The sequence below is a fragment of the Mastacembelus armatus genome, chromosome 7 (genome assembly GCF_900324485.2).
Source record: "Mastacembelus armatus chromosome 7, fMasArm1.2, whole genome shotgun sequence".
Lineage (NCBI taxonomy): Eukaryota > Metazoa > Chordata > Actinopteri > Synbranchiformes > Mastacembelidae > Mastacembelus > Mastacembelus armatus.
The window spans coordinates 26,345,799-26,359,883 of record NC_046639.1 but is presented as its reverse complement, the minus strand read 5'-3'; the positions used below and the strand labels follow the sequence as shown (position 1 = coordinate 26,359,883).

Here is a 14,085-nt window from a genome sequence, read left to right as displayed (position 1 = left end):
GGACTGTGTCAGGGTGGGAATAATCAGGTGATGTCGGCATTAAACGCAGCAGGTTCAGGTTCATGCAGTTGAAAAATAAAAATACATAAAAACATGCACACAGGAAGACCGAGCAACCTCCTCCCATCCGCCTTGGCACAATAACCCAAATGGAAGCCTTTATGAAGCACTGATGGAAGCGGAGTGCGCTTTATAATGCACAGCCGTGCACACCACTACATTTCCAGCTAATCAGACGCGCGCAGTTGCAGAAAGGAGAGCGGTTGCCAAGGCAGCCACCGGTCTCCCCTCCCCCTTCTCCCTCCGTTCCTCTTTCCCGTTTATTATCGGCAGAGGTCGCATGGCAGAGGGAAGTCCATCCACTTCTGTGTTGGAACCATTGCAAGAATATGCACCTCCATAACAAAGCCTGCGCGGACTCCTGAGAGCAGTGGGGAAACACAGGCTGCAGAATTTACGGGCTACTGCTCAGAAAAGCTCCAGTAACAGAGGATCTAAGTTGGAGGTTTGCTTTTATTTGTTTTGCAACAACGGGATAGTTTTGCAAACACGTGCGTATCCCTGAAATCTGTACTCTCCGTTTGAGCGAGTGTTTGCGTCCTGGTGCGGGGCTCTGAGGAGGACTGCGCATCACCAGAGTTGGTGCCGAAGTTCGGCCGCGAACGGATGTGAGGGAAGAGTGTACCGAGTAAAACTCCCCCACTTGTTTTTCTGTGTCTCCTGCGTTTGGCGTTGTGTTTGCTGAGGCGATAGTGAGCCAAAGACGCTGAAAGTGATTTCATGCCTTCAGTCTCGCACAACCTGAGATGGACGTGAGATTTTATCCTGCGCCCCCGGCAAATGTGGGTTCATGCTCTCTGCCGACTGATCCAAGTTGCCTGAGCTCGTTGGACTATTACCACTCGAACAAGGTAAATACCACACTGAAACAATTAATGCTTCACCTGTCCCCGTGTATGAGCCAGCACAGCCTGCTCACGCAGCGCAAACGCATGCGTTTGGGCTAAACACTTAAAAATGTCAAGTGTCAGAAAAGTGACCTGCACAAGGATGGACTGGTTTTTGTTTGGCTCGGGACACGGGATTAGTAAAAGCATTGGCATCTTTCCATTTTACTTTGGAAAGAAAATCTGTAGTCCAACTTTTTCCTCTGCCCGACATGGTTATTATTTTATATCCCTGGTGACACTGTGCGGTCGTATTGTGCGCAAAGCTGGCATTAAGTTTCCCACCCGATAGCGGGACTGTATAGAATCCATACGGCCCCACTGCTCCAGCATCAGCTTCCTTCTGAATTATTACTTACACATTACATGGCGTTCCGCAGAGAGTTCAGCGATTAAATGGATGTGTGCCAGTAATGTACTGTTAATTACTCTGTAAGGAGAAACCACAGGCTGGCTGAAGCAAGTGTCGCTCCCTTCTCTCAGTTTTGACCCTGCGCGGCTTTTGGCTTGTGACCTGCACGGACCCTGCTGCCAGTGCGCAGGTGGCATTTAAAACAACGTTATGGTTATTTTGCACTTTGACATTTTCCAGAAAACAACACTATATCTGAACCCTGAAAGAGTCGGTGCTCAGTAGGCTGAGCTTGTTATGAGGAGCCAAAGGCTGGGCAGCACTAGAGATCTTAAAGCCTGCCCTCAGAGATAAAAACAGCACTAAGTAAAAGTAAAATCACAGCAAATGTACTAATGAGAACCACAGACACAACATATGTCCATCACAGGTGAAGGGAAAGCTATTTCCAACTGTTGACAGTGTAATTAACAGTTTGAACCAGTTTTCCCAGCATCTTAGAGGCCATTTTCAGTCCCTGTCAGACTTTGTTCTCACTTACCCGGGTTGGAACATTACAGCAGGTTCTGGATGTGGAGCTGCTGCTGCAGGTGAAGTTCTTATGAGGCTGATGCTCTTTGGCTTGGCTTTCTCAGATAAAGACGACTTTCATGTATGACAGTAAGTGATCCAAACCAGCTTTGGGGATGTTTGTCTTTGAGTGTGTGGGCAATGGAAAATCTCTGTAACTGAACGGAACATGGCAGTGATTAGCTGAGAAGATCATCTCCCAGTTTAGGTCTAACAGATAGTGCGGCAATGCTCTCGGCACAGGTTTGGTAGCTCATAGCCTGTTTAATACTGAAAATAAAAACAATCAGGGCACAGTTTTATTTAGCCACCGTCATTCGACTGCAGATGAAATAAGGTCTATGTGAAACATTAAAGGCTGGTTTACACCTGCGACACACACACACACACACACACACGGGCTCATATAACGGTCTCATCTACACATGCCATCTTTTTGTAGGTCAAACGAATTAGGATTATTCTCTGTGCGGGTAATCCCAAGAATATGCTGATGTCCGCCCCCTGCATGAATCCTGAAAACAAAACTACTTGACCTTAAATGATATAACATGTTTTTGCATTTAAGAAAGTGATGCCAGCGACTGTCACCAGCACGAGAGTGTGGGGCCCGTTAAAATTACAAGTGTTGATTTGAATTATTTAACACCCCTCCCTTTAATTGGGATCCTTTCCACAGGGGCAGGTACAGTTTGCTGTCATCACGTGTGTAACACTAACTACCTCCACTAGCGATGCAAATGAGGCTGGGGCCAGCAGGGATCATTTGGTGTCTTGCTAATTCAGTGCATGAGGTCAAGTTCCTCTCTGCAGACGCTTGTCAAACTGGCTATGGCAATAAAGAGACAGCTTGTAATGTAGGTACAGTGTCTAAAGATGAGATCTGTCTGCTTCTAATCATCTCTGACAGCCCGGTTTGGCTCATTTTGAATTCAGCCCAGGTCTTTTTCTTGAGCAGAGTGGAGGCAAAAGGTTAATCGTGGTATTAAGGAAACATGCTTTTATGGTCTAACTTCGCAAAGTCATGTAGATGTAATTTATTGGCTTCTAGTTTAGCTTGAGAATATTCTTTTGGGATAATATTACTGGAAGAGAATCAAATTAATTTGAATAAAAATAAGGTTTTGGTAAGATGGTTGCAATTTGGCACTCGTCCTGCTGTTTAGCACTATTGCTCCTTTTGACTGTTCCAGTACCAAAGTTTAACAAATGGGAATTTACAGCCTGAGAAAATGTGTCTTCATTTTTAGCTATAAAGTCAAGTGTTAATCTGAGTCACACACAAGCTTAATTGGATAACATGAGCACGATTGTATTTTACCTTTGTAGTCTGTTTATTTGCAAACCTGTTCTTTGTACTACTGACTCACTCTGGATGCCGTGCGCGGACACGAGCCTCGTCTGAGTAATTAGCAAGTCTATGTGACTTCCAGGGAACACGTGCGCGGCTGTCATGCTTTCAGCCTTTGTTGCACTGCTCATTTGGGTCCACGGTTTGTTTCATTCATAGTAGTTGATGTGCACGTACGTGCGCTTCTGGATGCATTCTCTCTTTCACCTCACTCAGTGTGCTGATAATTACTGCAAACAACAGTTGCTGTGTGAATCATTGCTGTTACTTTGGCAGAGTTGTCCAAGATCAACAAAAACGTCTTGCAATGAGGGAACGTGAATTTAGATTTGGCAGCCAAACGTTTGTCATCAACTGGTCCTTAGGTAACGTGCATCAGTCTGCTAACCAAATGAGTTTGTGCTAAGACTAATTCACTGTTAAACAACAACAACAACAACAGGGGAAGAACGCAATGGACAAAAGGCATCAAGTGAGCTGGGACTGTAGTTCAAGTGCAGATTGAAATGATTCAGAACGACCTGTTAATAACCCTGAAGATGTTTTCTTCAGTGCTTTCAATACTCTCTTGTCACTGTGAGTGTGCGTGTATCTATTATTACTGTGCTGCTCTCCCACAGCCAAGAAGATATGATGCAGAGTAATACAATTATAACAGCCTTGTTCTGTGATGATAATATGAAGCTGTAGCCGTTTTAATGCTGTGTGCTGCCTCAGAGGCTGCATGGTTCATACATGACTCATATGCTGTGCAGATAGTGGACTGAGTTGCGTTTTATGTATACAGCCACATCCTGTCTTGTATTCTTACATACAACATGGACGACTCTTGTTTGTCCGGCGCTTTAAGTTTGCTCTGTGAAATGGGAACACAGTGTCTGCTCCTTTATTTGAATACCTTAATCAAACAGTGCTGACTGCTGCTGCTGAGGTGACGTGCTGCCCACAGTACAGCACTAGCACAGAGCGCAGGGAGAGTAGGGCCTGTGTTTATACAATCAGGCCCCACCCAGCTCATATATCCTCATATCGTAGGGCATGACTGAAGGCCTGGCTTTGTTAGTTAGTGGTCCCCTCTGCCTTAGATAAGCTGGGAAATGATGGTCTCAATTTGAATCCCTTATCTCAGTTGTATGTTTTATTACAGGACTGCTTTGTGTAGACATGCAAAGGTTTGATTACTTTGCATTAACATATTCAGTCTCTTTCCATCAAATGAACATCCTCAAGTGAAACAAGTTCTTGAATAAACATCTTTATTGTTAGTTTTGGCTAAATGTGCAAGGGCTATTTAAGACGTTGAGTGCATGGCTGACAAATTAGTGCGCTTCAGGCTGTAGTTTTATTATGAGTGATGTTGTTGCTATTAGCTAATGACAAACTCTGTGGTATGTGACAGAGAGACAGAAAGGGAGAATCAAAGGATGAGAGAGAGTCAAATGGGTTGAAGTAATCAGTGGCCCAGTATGGGGACACTGCGAGTGCGTGTGCCTTCGCATGCTAACTCGGGGCCATTCAAGCGTTTTGCTGACTACGGAATCACAATCACAATTGCTTTCATAGCCCTGTGCAGAGGAAGGCCATGCATACCACAGTAACTGCTGGTGACACACAGTGAGCAGGGACAGAGAAAAAACAGCCACTAAATCATATTCTCCCTGCCCTGACACACGGAGGAGATTTTTAATAGGAATTCCAACCATTCGAAATCATTTCAGTAAAACTGGAATTGGCTCTGACATTGGCTGAGTCACAGAGGTTGCATATGGTACAGAGATTTCTTGCATTATTTTTTTTTTTTACCTTGGTGACTTAGTGTGAAAAGTCCCCTTTCCCAACCAACCACAAGATGTTGTTTAGCTTTGTTTTGGGGATTTTTGTCAGGTGTAGATGTTCTGATAGATGTAGGCAGACATGAATATTGATTAAAGGAACTAAGACGTGATGCTGCAATAACACATCCGGGATCATGAAGAGCATTTTCACCATTTAAACCATTTCACTATTCTCCCCCATGCGTCTCTTTGTTTGCCCTTTAAACGCAGTGTTTTGTTTGTCGCAGGTTATGAGAGTGACTGTATGAATGTGTGTGTGGTTGTGGTGGTGGGGCATGTGCTAATTATTGGCCCTGGCAGTGTGAAACTACTTGATCGCTGGTGGGTACCAGCGCATCCCCCTTACTGTTTGTTACCATAATTAAGACTCGTCGCCCCCCCTGTAATGTGCTTACATTAGTAAGCCCGGGTCCTCCCATGGGGCAGTGCAATGGCATTTTATTCTTACAGCAGAAGAAGAAAGAAAAAGAAAGTGTGCCAGCACCTGCTGTTGACTTTGGTCCCTGGGTGGAGTTAAATGTTGATTATATTTGTTAATCACACCAACAACATTAGCAGCAAACTGAAATTGAAACTTAAATAAAGCAACACGTCTGTCTGTCTGTCTGTCTGTCTGTCTGTCTGTATGTCCGTCTGTCCGTCCGTCCGTCCGTCCGTCCGTTCGTCCGTCTGTCCGTCCGTCCGTCCGTCCGTCTGTCTGTCCGTCTGTCTGTCTGTCTAGAAGCAGAGCTTCTTAAAGTGGTCATGTTATGAGATTATTACATGAGGCCTCCAAATAACTCAGTAGAAAATAAAGGAAAACCCCAAGGTGATAACTGGGAAAGCTTGGACAGAATCCAGCCACAGTGTCTGTGCTGAAAGTAACGAGACATAGATGAATATGAGGGACTGAAGGAACGTCACGTGACTTTTTGAAGTCATTTATTTTGCAAAAATACCAAGTAGTTGCTGGTTCAGGCTTCACAAATTATGGATTTGCCTTTTGGTTGAACTGAGCAAGCAATCTGAAACTGCCACCCTGGGATCTTACATTTTTATAAACTATCCAATGCAGTCATTTATTGATCAATAGATTAATTATTTCTTATAGTACAACTTCAATTCCAAAAAAGGATCATTGATGTTGTAAAATAATTATGCAATACATTCAGCTGGCCTCTACATACTAACATGTGTGGAATATATGTATGTACTAGATGTTACCTAGACTGCACAGTAGAAAAGCACAGTCAGTGTATTTATGTATAAATATAATTATATAATGTCACTGTATGCAGTTTATGTATGTGCAGGCCTGCATGCATGTATGCATGGAAAATGCTGGAAGCTGGACAAACATTCCCAGTTGTCTCAGCTTCCTGAGGTATGTCCTGTGCAAACACCGTGGGCCCTGGTAGAAGCTCCTTGCCTGGGATTTAAGACTTTTCCCTCCCTTGTTTTCACTGAATGTCCTTTACAAATATTACTGGCCTGGTGTTATTGCCATGTTTGCACTGAACCCTGACAGGACCGTGCCCATATGAAAGTTGGGCTAACGATCCAAACCTGGACAGAGACATTGGACATAAAGTGCAATGATAGTGAAATTTCCCAGAGTTTAAAGTTTGAATTTAAACTCAACTCTGCATTTTCTGCCTGATCTCTATAGATTCATCTAATTCTTTTGGGAGGAATAATCAGGTTGAAATTCACCAGCAGATATTTGACTTCTCATTTAAGCAGTGGGCTCTTTCTTTAATTCACTGACATGCATTGATTTGCACTGTGAGAGGTTTCCACTTGAGGAGGACAGGGTTGAAAAGTCCATATGATTCTGAATTAGTTCTCTTTCCTCCTTCCCCAGCTGTGACTGTCTCGCCTTGTCCCTGTCTGTCAGGAGCATGTGTTTATTATGTGTGACATATTTAGCAGGCAGATATAATTGCCTGTGCAAGGCTGTAATCGTCTGGGTCCAAGTCAGTTAGCGGAGACTGTGGGAGCCCACAGAGCCACTGAGGTAATCAAACTGTGGTTCATTCTTCCTCTTTGAGCTCTAATGATGAGATCCGTGATCATTTATAATGTGCAGAGAAACCAGTGTGACAGAAAGTATAGTACAAATACCACGGGTTTATTTCTTGAAATGCTGTTGTCTTGACAGAGGGAAAACCTAAAAGAGGGAAAAGGGAAAAGTTGGTGTTGCATTTTGAAAAGAGAAGAGAATGGAGATAGATGGTAAAAAGGGAGATAGAGAGGTTAGAGGAGGCTTGTGGGTTGAGAAAAGGGAGGGAAAGCAAGTGAAAGAGGCCCTCTCTTTGTGCTCTCGACCTATTTAGTCTCAGCCTGGCTATGAGCCATACCGATGAGTGATGTCGCTAAGAAAAGCAAACAGAAAAGAAAAATAAGATTTTGGTCATTTTGACAAACAGTCAATGGCGTTTCGCTATCGATGACGCTCTCTTAACTAGGCCTCACCAACTTCATAGCAGCTTGGTAAGGTTGTTAACACAGGAAAGGCAAACTTGAGCAGATCTTTTTATAGAATTGTTAATAACACAGTAGACAGTAGTGAAAAACCATAGCCTAAAGCAGCACTTACTGGCACAGCCCACGTAAACCAAATATACTGTATGTGTATGCATATGTGTGTGTGTGTGTGTCTGTGTGTGTATATGCATATGTGTGTGTGTGTGTGTGTGTGTGTGTGTGTGTGTGTGTGTTGCTGGCACCTTGGCAGTGGTAGCAGAAGTGTTCAGATCCTTAACTTTAGTACAAGTAGCAGTACCACCCAGTGGAAATGCTGTGCCACAGGTGATTTCATTCAATCTTATTTAAAACTGTATTGTTGTTATTGTCATGACTGTTGCTGTATTAGCAACAAACTGTACTATCAAAAGTAAAGTTAGTGTGTGTGTGTGTGTGTGTGTGTGTGTCTGTGCATACAAGCAGCCACTAGGGTCAGACCGAAGTGTACTGCATGATAAAGGGGGCTGGTTGAAGAGGAAGTAGTTTGGCTGAAGAGGACTTATTTTCCCAAATTACTCAAGAGAAAAGTAGTAAAAGTCGTCGTCATGTCTCACGATCCAAAAACAAGAAATTTGGTTTTTGGTGCTCACAGCCCGGAAAAAATAATATTTACAAAAAGTGGCACAGCAACAGTGTTTAGGTTACTCTGGATAATCGAACCCCAACACACTGTGAACAGTTTTAAGTGATAAATATGGTCCTGTCTAATTTGGGTGAACAGACCCTTTAACTCTAATGCTGTTATCTGGCAGATGCTAGTGTACCTGCAACAGGTTGGTGAGTTTCTTAGGAAAGGCGTTTGCAGCTCATAACCAGAAACAGCAGGGGACAGCAGGACAGGGAAAGGTAGTGAAACAGAGATGGTCATGTTTTATTAAGCCTGATAACGCAGCCTAATCTGTGGCTTGGGTTTCAGAGTGCTTTGTGGGTAATTAGAGATCATGTTGTATCCTAGCCTGCTGAAAAACTGCACTCCGCCCTAATCCCCTCGGCCTTTCACCGACCACCTCCCGTCTTCTCTCCCTTCGTTCTCTACAAGAAACTACATGCTTCCAATTTAACTAGCTTCCTGACAGGAAAATGCACAACTAAACAAGCATGGCAACCATATTTCAAGTAGCTAGTCATCAGAAGAAAGTTTATAACTTGTTGTAAGATACTTGTAAATGTACTTATGTGCTCAGAATTCAATAAGAGGAAGTCAACAGTGGAGCACTTTGTGGTTTGCTTTGTGGAACTTGTTAGGTGAATGACTAATGCCTCCTGGCAAGTGCCCCAGGTTTACTATTACCAAAACAATGGCACTTGATACACAGCACCGCAGCCTTGGTTTTCACACAGGCAGAAGCTCAGACTGCTGGTTTCTTTTCAACCCTAAATGCTGACTCCCCATTCATGCAACATCTCCAAACACAGACACACACGAAGGAAATTCTCAACTGACATGGTGCCTTACTGGAAAAAAAAACCAAAACAGCTGCTTCTTTCATCGCTCATTGTCCCCAGTGTTTCCATTTTGAAAAATCCTGAAATGTTTCCCTTTCTTTGTAGCTACACTCAGGTATCACCAGGCACGAATCAGTAACCATGTCCACATACACAAAGTCACATAAATATCGGCCTCACTCAGATTATGACAGCAACTCCATTAAACTGTCTCCATGTCAGGTGGGAAATTATGTAATCTGGTACCATTTATGCAACAAAAGCATCAGCTGCATGCCACCATAGACTGAAAGAACCAGTTTAAACTGTAGTGCATCCAGGTTTCTCTAGACTCTTTGTCACACTTGGTGGTTTGAACCAAAAATCCCCTTTACATAAAAGAAAACATGAAAGCAATAATGAAACCAGCCATATATAAACAGTGCACATTTATCTCCTCTGTATCATAGTGACTCATAATACCATCGCCAAGTACGTGTGTGAATCATTAAAGAAAGTGTATGAGTAAAATAGTTGAGTCTTATCACAGCCGAGGTTAAAACGTTCAATTTCAGAGATCTGCTCATATTGCTGCCATACAGGGAACAAGCTTTCAGACAGTTTGCATCCCATCAGGCATTGCATTTGCATAAAAAGGTATCAGAAGTGTTAAAGTGGGATTGTGGTTATTAGGAGACTTAGAACGCTATTAAGAGTCCAGGTAGCTAATAGCTGCCAGAGGCCTTTTATCTCAGTCCACATGTAGGTGTTTTTTGTGGGTATGGGTAAGTTAGAAACCATTAACCAAAACTATGGCAACAAAACAACTGTTGTTAAGGTTTTAGCCTTCAACAAATAGTCAGATATGCGTCAGATACTCTTTTATCTACAGAGTTTTTTCTTGTATCTGCTAGTCTGACTGGGAGCAATGGTTGTCAGTCAGGACGTCAGTCTCTTCAGTCAGAAACACAATTTTAATGCGTCATTGAAAGCTACAGGCTTGTGTGACAGCATCACTCATCTTATAAGGTAAACAGCCACTCAGACGCACCTGTACTACTGCTAACGTGCTGCTAATGCCACATATTCTCATCGTCACATCAAGGTGAAAGTGTCGAGTACACACAAAGTTTAAGGTTACTGGTGCACAGCGAGATGCATCATGGCCTGAACCTTTCTGCAGCCTTCTGGTTTCCTTCCATAGTCCAAAGACAGCAGGGTGGGTTAATTGGTGGCTGTAAATTGAAAACTTCGCCCCATCCAGACACACACACACACACACACACACACACACACACACTCATGCAATACAGCTTCAAGGCATTTAATTTCCTATTCTCCTATGACAACAGCCCAGTATAATGGGACATGGTGTCACATGACAACAGCAAGTACACGGAGTGATCCCATCGCTCTTTCTGCCTCTCTGTAGCTTGAAGGGCAGAACGGTCAGCTGTTACATAAACTAGAGTTGGTTCAGTTACAGAAAAATGTGCTTCTTGTCCTTGTCATAAGAGAGTGATGAAGAAGATAAGAGATATGTTTGTTGTCCATGTTCCTCAAGGATATTACCTTCCTTTCTGTGCTTACCTTGTGCATGGAAACGTACCGAGGCTCAGACGCTTCGTTCAGCTTTGACTTTGAAGCTTGTTAATAAAAGAGTCCTGTCTAGTTAAGACACAAATATGTGTCAAAGATGTGCACAAATTACATTTTTATCAGGTGTGCACTCACCTCTGACCAGAGGAAGTGAGAAGCTAAACCCTAAGAGTCAAGTAGCCAACAGTCTTCCAGACAAGGAAACAAGCACTGAGACGTCTGAACTCCCCAACATTTGACTTTTAGCCTCCCCCATCCCGTTTGGGATCCTTTGGTTGAAAAGGTCACGGACCAGCATTCATTTTGAATAGCTTATAATATATGTGCCGCCCCACAGTTAATTCTTCAGCTGTTGAGTTTGTTGTGGTTGACCCTTGCTCCAGGTATTCAGTCTGTACCAGCACAGAACCACCACAGAGTTTTCAGATGAGCCTGTAATTAAGTCATCTCTGAGCCTTGAGAGCGCAAATATAGCGCACTGAACTGAGACCAATCTGCCACTAATTGTCCCGAGTTTTCATTTCTAATGGAATAAGGGCCAGAGGGAATGCTGCTTAATGAGATGCAGTTACTGTGTGTGTGTGTGTGTGTGTGTGTGTGTGAGAGTGAGTGTGTGCTCTTTCATCTGTTTACTGTAACTGCTATTACCCTTGTGTGAAGAGAAACAAGGGTGAGTAAAGCAAGATGTCCAGTTTTGGTTTTGTTACCTCATTACTATTTATTCTCTGTAACTCCTGACTGTACGTTTACACATAATGAATGCTAAATCTACCCTAAAATAAGTAACATAACCCACTGTGCATTGGCAGTAGAGGCTGAATGGACCTTTTAGTGATCCACATTCCTATTTACACAAACCGAGGAGCACCCTGTCTTAATAACCGTGTGACAGTGGAGACCCTTACAAAAGTGAGAAGTGCTTTGCCCTTGGCACTCAAGTTATTGCTCACAAAGCGTAGTTGTAGACTGGAACTGGAAAGGTTGTTTACATAGCCTTGGGAGTGTTTGTGTCATGATTTAGATTCTAGGCATTTCAACATCCAAATGAATCAGTTTAGACTTCTGAAGACACGTAAACCTCTTAAAGAAGAAAAGGTCCAGTTTAGTTTCAAGGCAGAGGAAGTGGAAGTCAAAGATTACAGTGCATGTTTGGTTTTGTGTATTGACAACAGAGATCCTATCTTCTATGTGCAATATAGGATTGGTTTGACCCCATATGTATTTGTTGCATTTTAGGGTATTAAGAAATTGACTGAATCAGGTCTGTGTTTTGAATGACAGTACGCACACTAGCAACACAAGCAACAACTCTGGCACTAAGAAGTAAAAAACTCTGAGCGTCCCCGAAGGCAAATGACTACATGAATCCTTCAAACCCTTTGGAGACTTAACGGTAATTTTTTTACCTTATCGCCTTTCGGTGGAGTTTGCTTTTGCAACTGACTCAAGGCCCTTCCTCTTATTGTTTCAATATGTCAGAGCATTGTTTGAATGAGGTCACCCATTACCGATCTGGCCTGGGGCCAGCTTCACTTCAGCTGATTTAATTGAATCTACGACATGAGTCAAACTCAAACAAGCAGAGACTGCTTTGCCATGACAGCCTCATTACTCCACATTAAGAACTCATTTCACAATGCATTGTGACTTTGGGCTTGACAAATGGTGAAAAGGGATGAAATCAAATAAGTGAGTACATTTTGGAAGACTACTCTGGAAATGCTGTGGCTGAAAATACTCCAGCACTGTACATATAGTGGATTTATAAGAAGGCTAAAGCATAGTCTGCTGTTTTGTATAAGTTAATGTGAATGCCTTCTGGGTTAAAGTGTTCCCATGTTTGCTGTCTGCAGTAATGGAATGACATTCAATGCCATTTTCCCTCTTAAATGGAATTTCTGTCAAAGCGTTATGAATTCAACCTGCCTTGTCACTCAACCTCCAGCCAGTGCTGAGAGAGCCGAAAATATGCGAATGAAACCTTTCACTGCAGATTTTACTGTTAGCTGTGAGCAGACCAAATAATGACGCCTTTATCACATCTACGGTGCAACAAACAAAGAAGGCTTTCTTGTGACATACCACAAGATGTGATATTAGGCAGTATAATGACATACATTATGTATATAACACATACACAACATTCATGGCATCTCAGCGGCGTGCTAGCTGCATTTCATCAGCTCGAACCTTGACTAAATTTCTCAATTAAGCATGCATTCTTTGAGAGCCGTTGCCAACTCGGCAAGAGCTTGCGGGAAAAAACATACGGCCGGCTCAATGTGCCAGGGCTTTCCTCCACAATAGGAAAGGAAATGTTGAGACTGTGAGGGCTGTGGAGCGGAGATATGACAGTGTTTGCTTAGGGCTAGGTATCGGGCACAAAAACAAACATGGCCGCCCTTAATGAGACTGTTTGCCTGCCAAAGGTAAAGACAGCTGTTGTCTCTCGCCACAATGGAGCAGGCCTCGGTGCCACGGAGCACAGAGGAGCACTCCGCATCCCCATAGTAACGCTCACCTTATGTGTGCTCAAGACAGAACTTATTAAGTCCTCTTTACAGATAAATAGTGAGTAAAATGTAAATTGTGAGGCCATATGGCAATTTCATAAGGTCTGACTGTGAAATGAAAAGGTTTATTAAGTTTTGTCTTTAGAGCAGTAAAAGCGAAATTGCTTGTGGGAGTGTGAAACGGCTGTGCACTGAGGGTAGACATCTGACTTACTCATAACATTAGCGAGTGAGAGTTGAGAAACTGTGGCGTTCTCTGTTTGATAAAGCAGAACACATTTTAATGGGACTGTATGAGTGGCCATACTTTGCTTTTTTGCATCTGTGTTGGAACTGGAGAAAATCTCTTATGGTAAAAAAGTGGCTTCTCAAAAGGACACTAATGCACAGGGATATAGGCAAAGTGGGGGGGGGGGTGAAACCTCGAAAAGCACTTTCTCCAGTATGAGAAAATTAATACATTCTAGCTTTACCTGTCCAGCCAAATCAGCACTGACAGCTTTCTGCACTCCGTAGCTAATTTTAGAGTGAAGAATATGAGTGAGGTGACTGCACAAGCGTTTTGCTGAGAGGAGAGCAGGCAGCAAGAAAGGTCCACCCTCGGCTGCACCAGGGTGGCTGCTGTTGAACAAAGCTCTCCCAACCCCCACTGCTTTCCTGGCATTGTTTACAGTACTTTTTCAACTACTGAAACGAGGACTCTTTTCCATTATTGTGCTGGCTGCTGACAAGAAGGACAATGTCACAGTTTCATATAAAAGTTATTCATAGTACGGAGAAACACGGATGGCTGAGGAGGATCTCAGTGTGGTCTTAACAAAAACAAAGCAGATAACTATAACGAATGAGCATGTGATTATTTACATTTAGAAGGATTTGTCATCTTTCTACGTTCTACCAGGATTCACTGTGCACTTTTATAGTTTTTTGTGAGAATAACACTAACACTACAACTACAGAACTTATTGCAGTTCCCAGGTAACTGTCA

At 43.0% G+C, this 14,085-nt stretch overlaps 1 protein-coding gene across 4 annotated transcripts in view; it reads left to right on the top strand.

The window, feature by feature from the left end:
• Nucleotides 1-216: 216 nt before the first annotated feature.
• Nucleotides 217-14,085, top strand: part of LOC113145393 (TOX high mobility group box family member 2-like) — a 70,499-nt gene continuing 56,630 nt past the window's right edge. For 3 of the 4 annotated variants that reach the window (XM_026332073.1, XM_026332072.1, XM_026332071.1), the window contains exon 1: nucleotides 217-911. In XM_026332073.1, the coding sequence (XP_026187858.1) occupies nucleotides 807-911 (105 nt within the window). In that variant the 5' untranslated portion in view covers nucleotides 217-806. The remainder of the gene's footprint in view (nucleotides 912-14,085) is intronic. The other variant, XM_026332074.1, reaches the window with a different exon arrangement.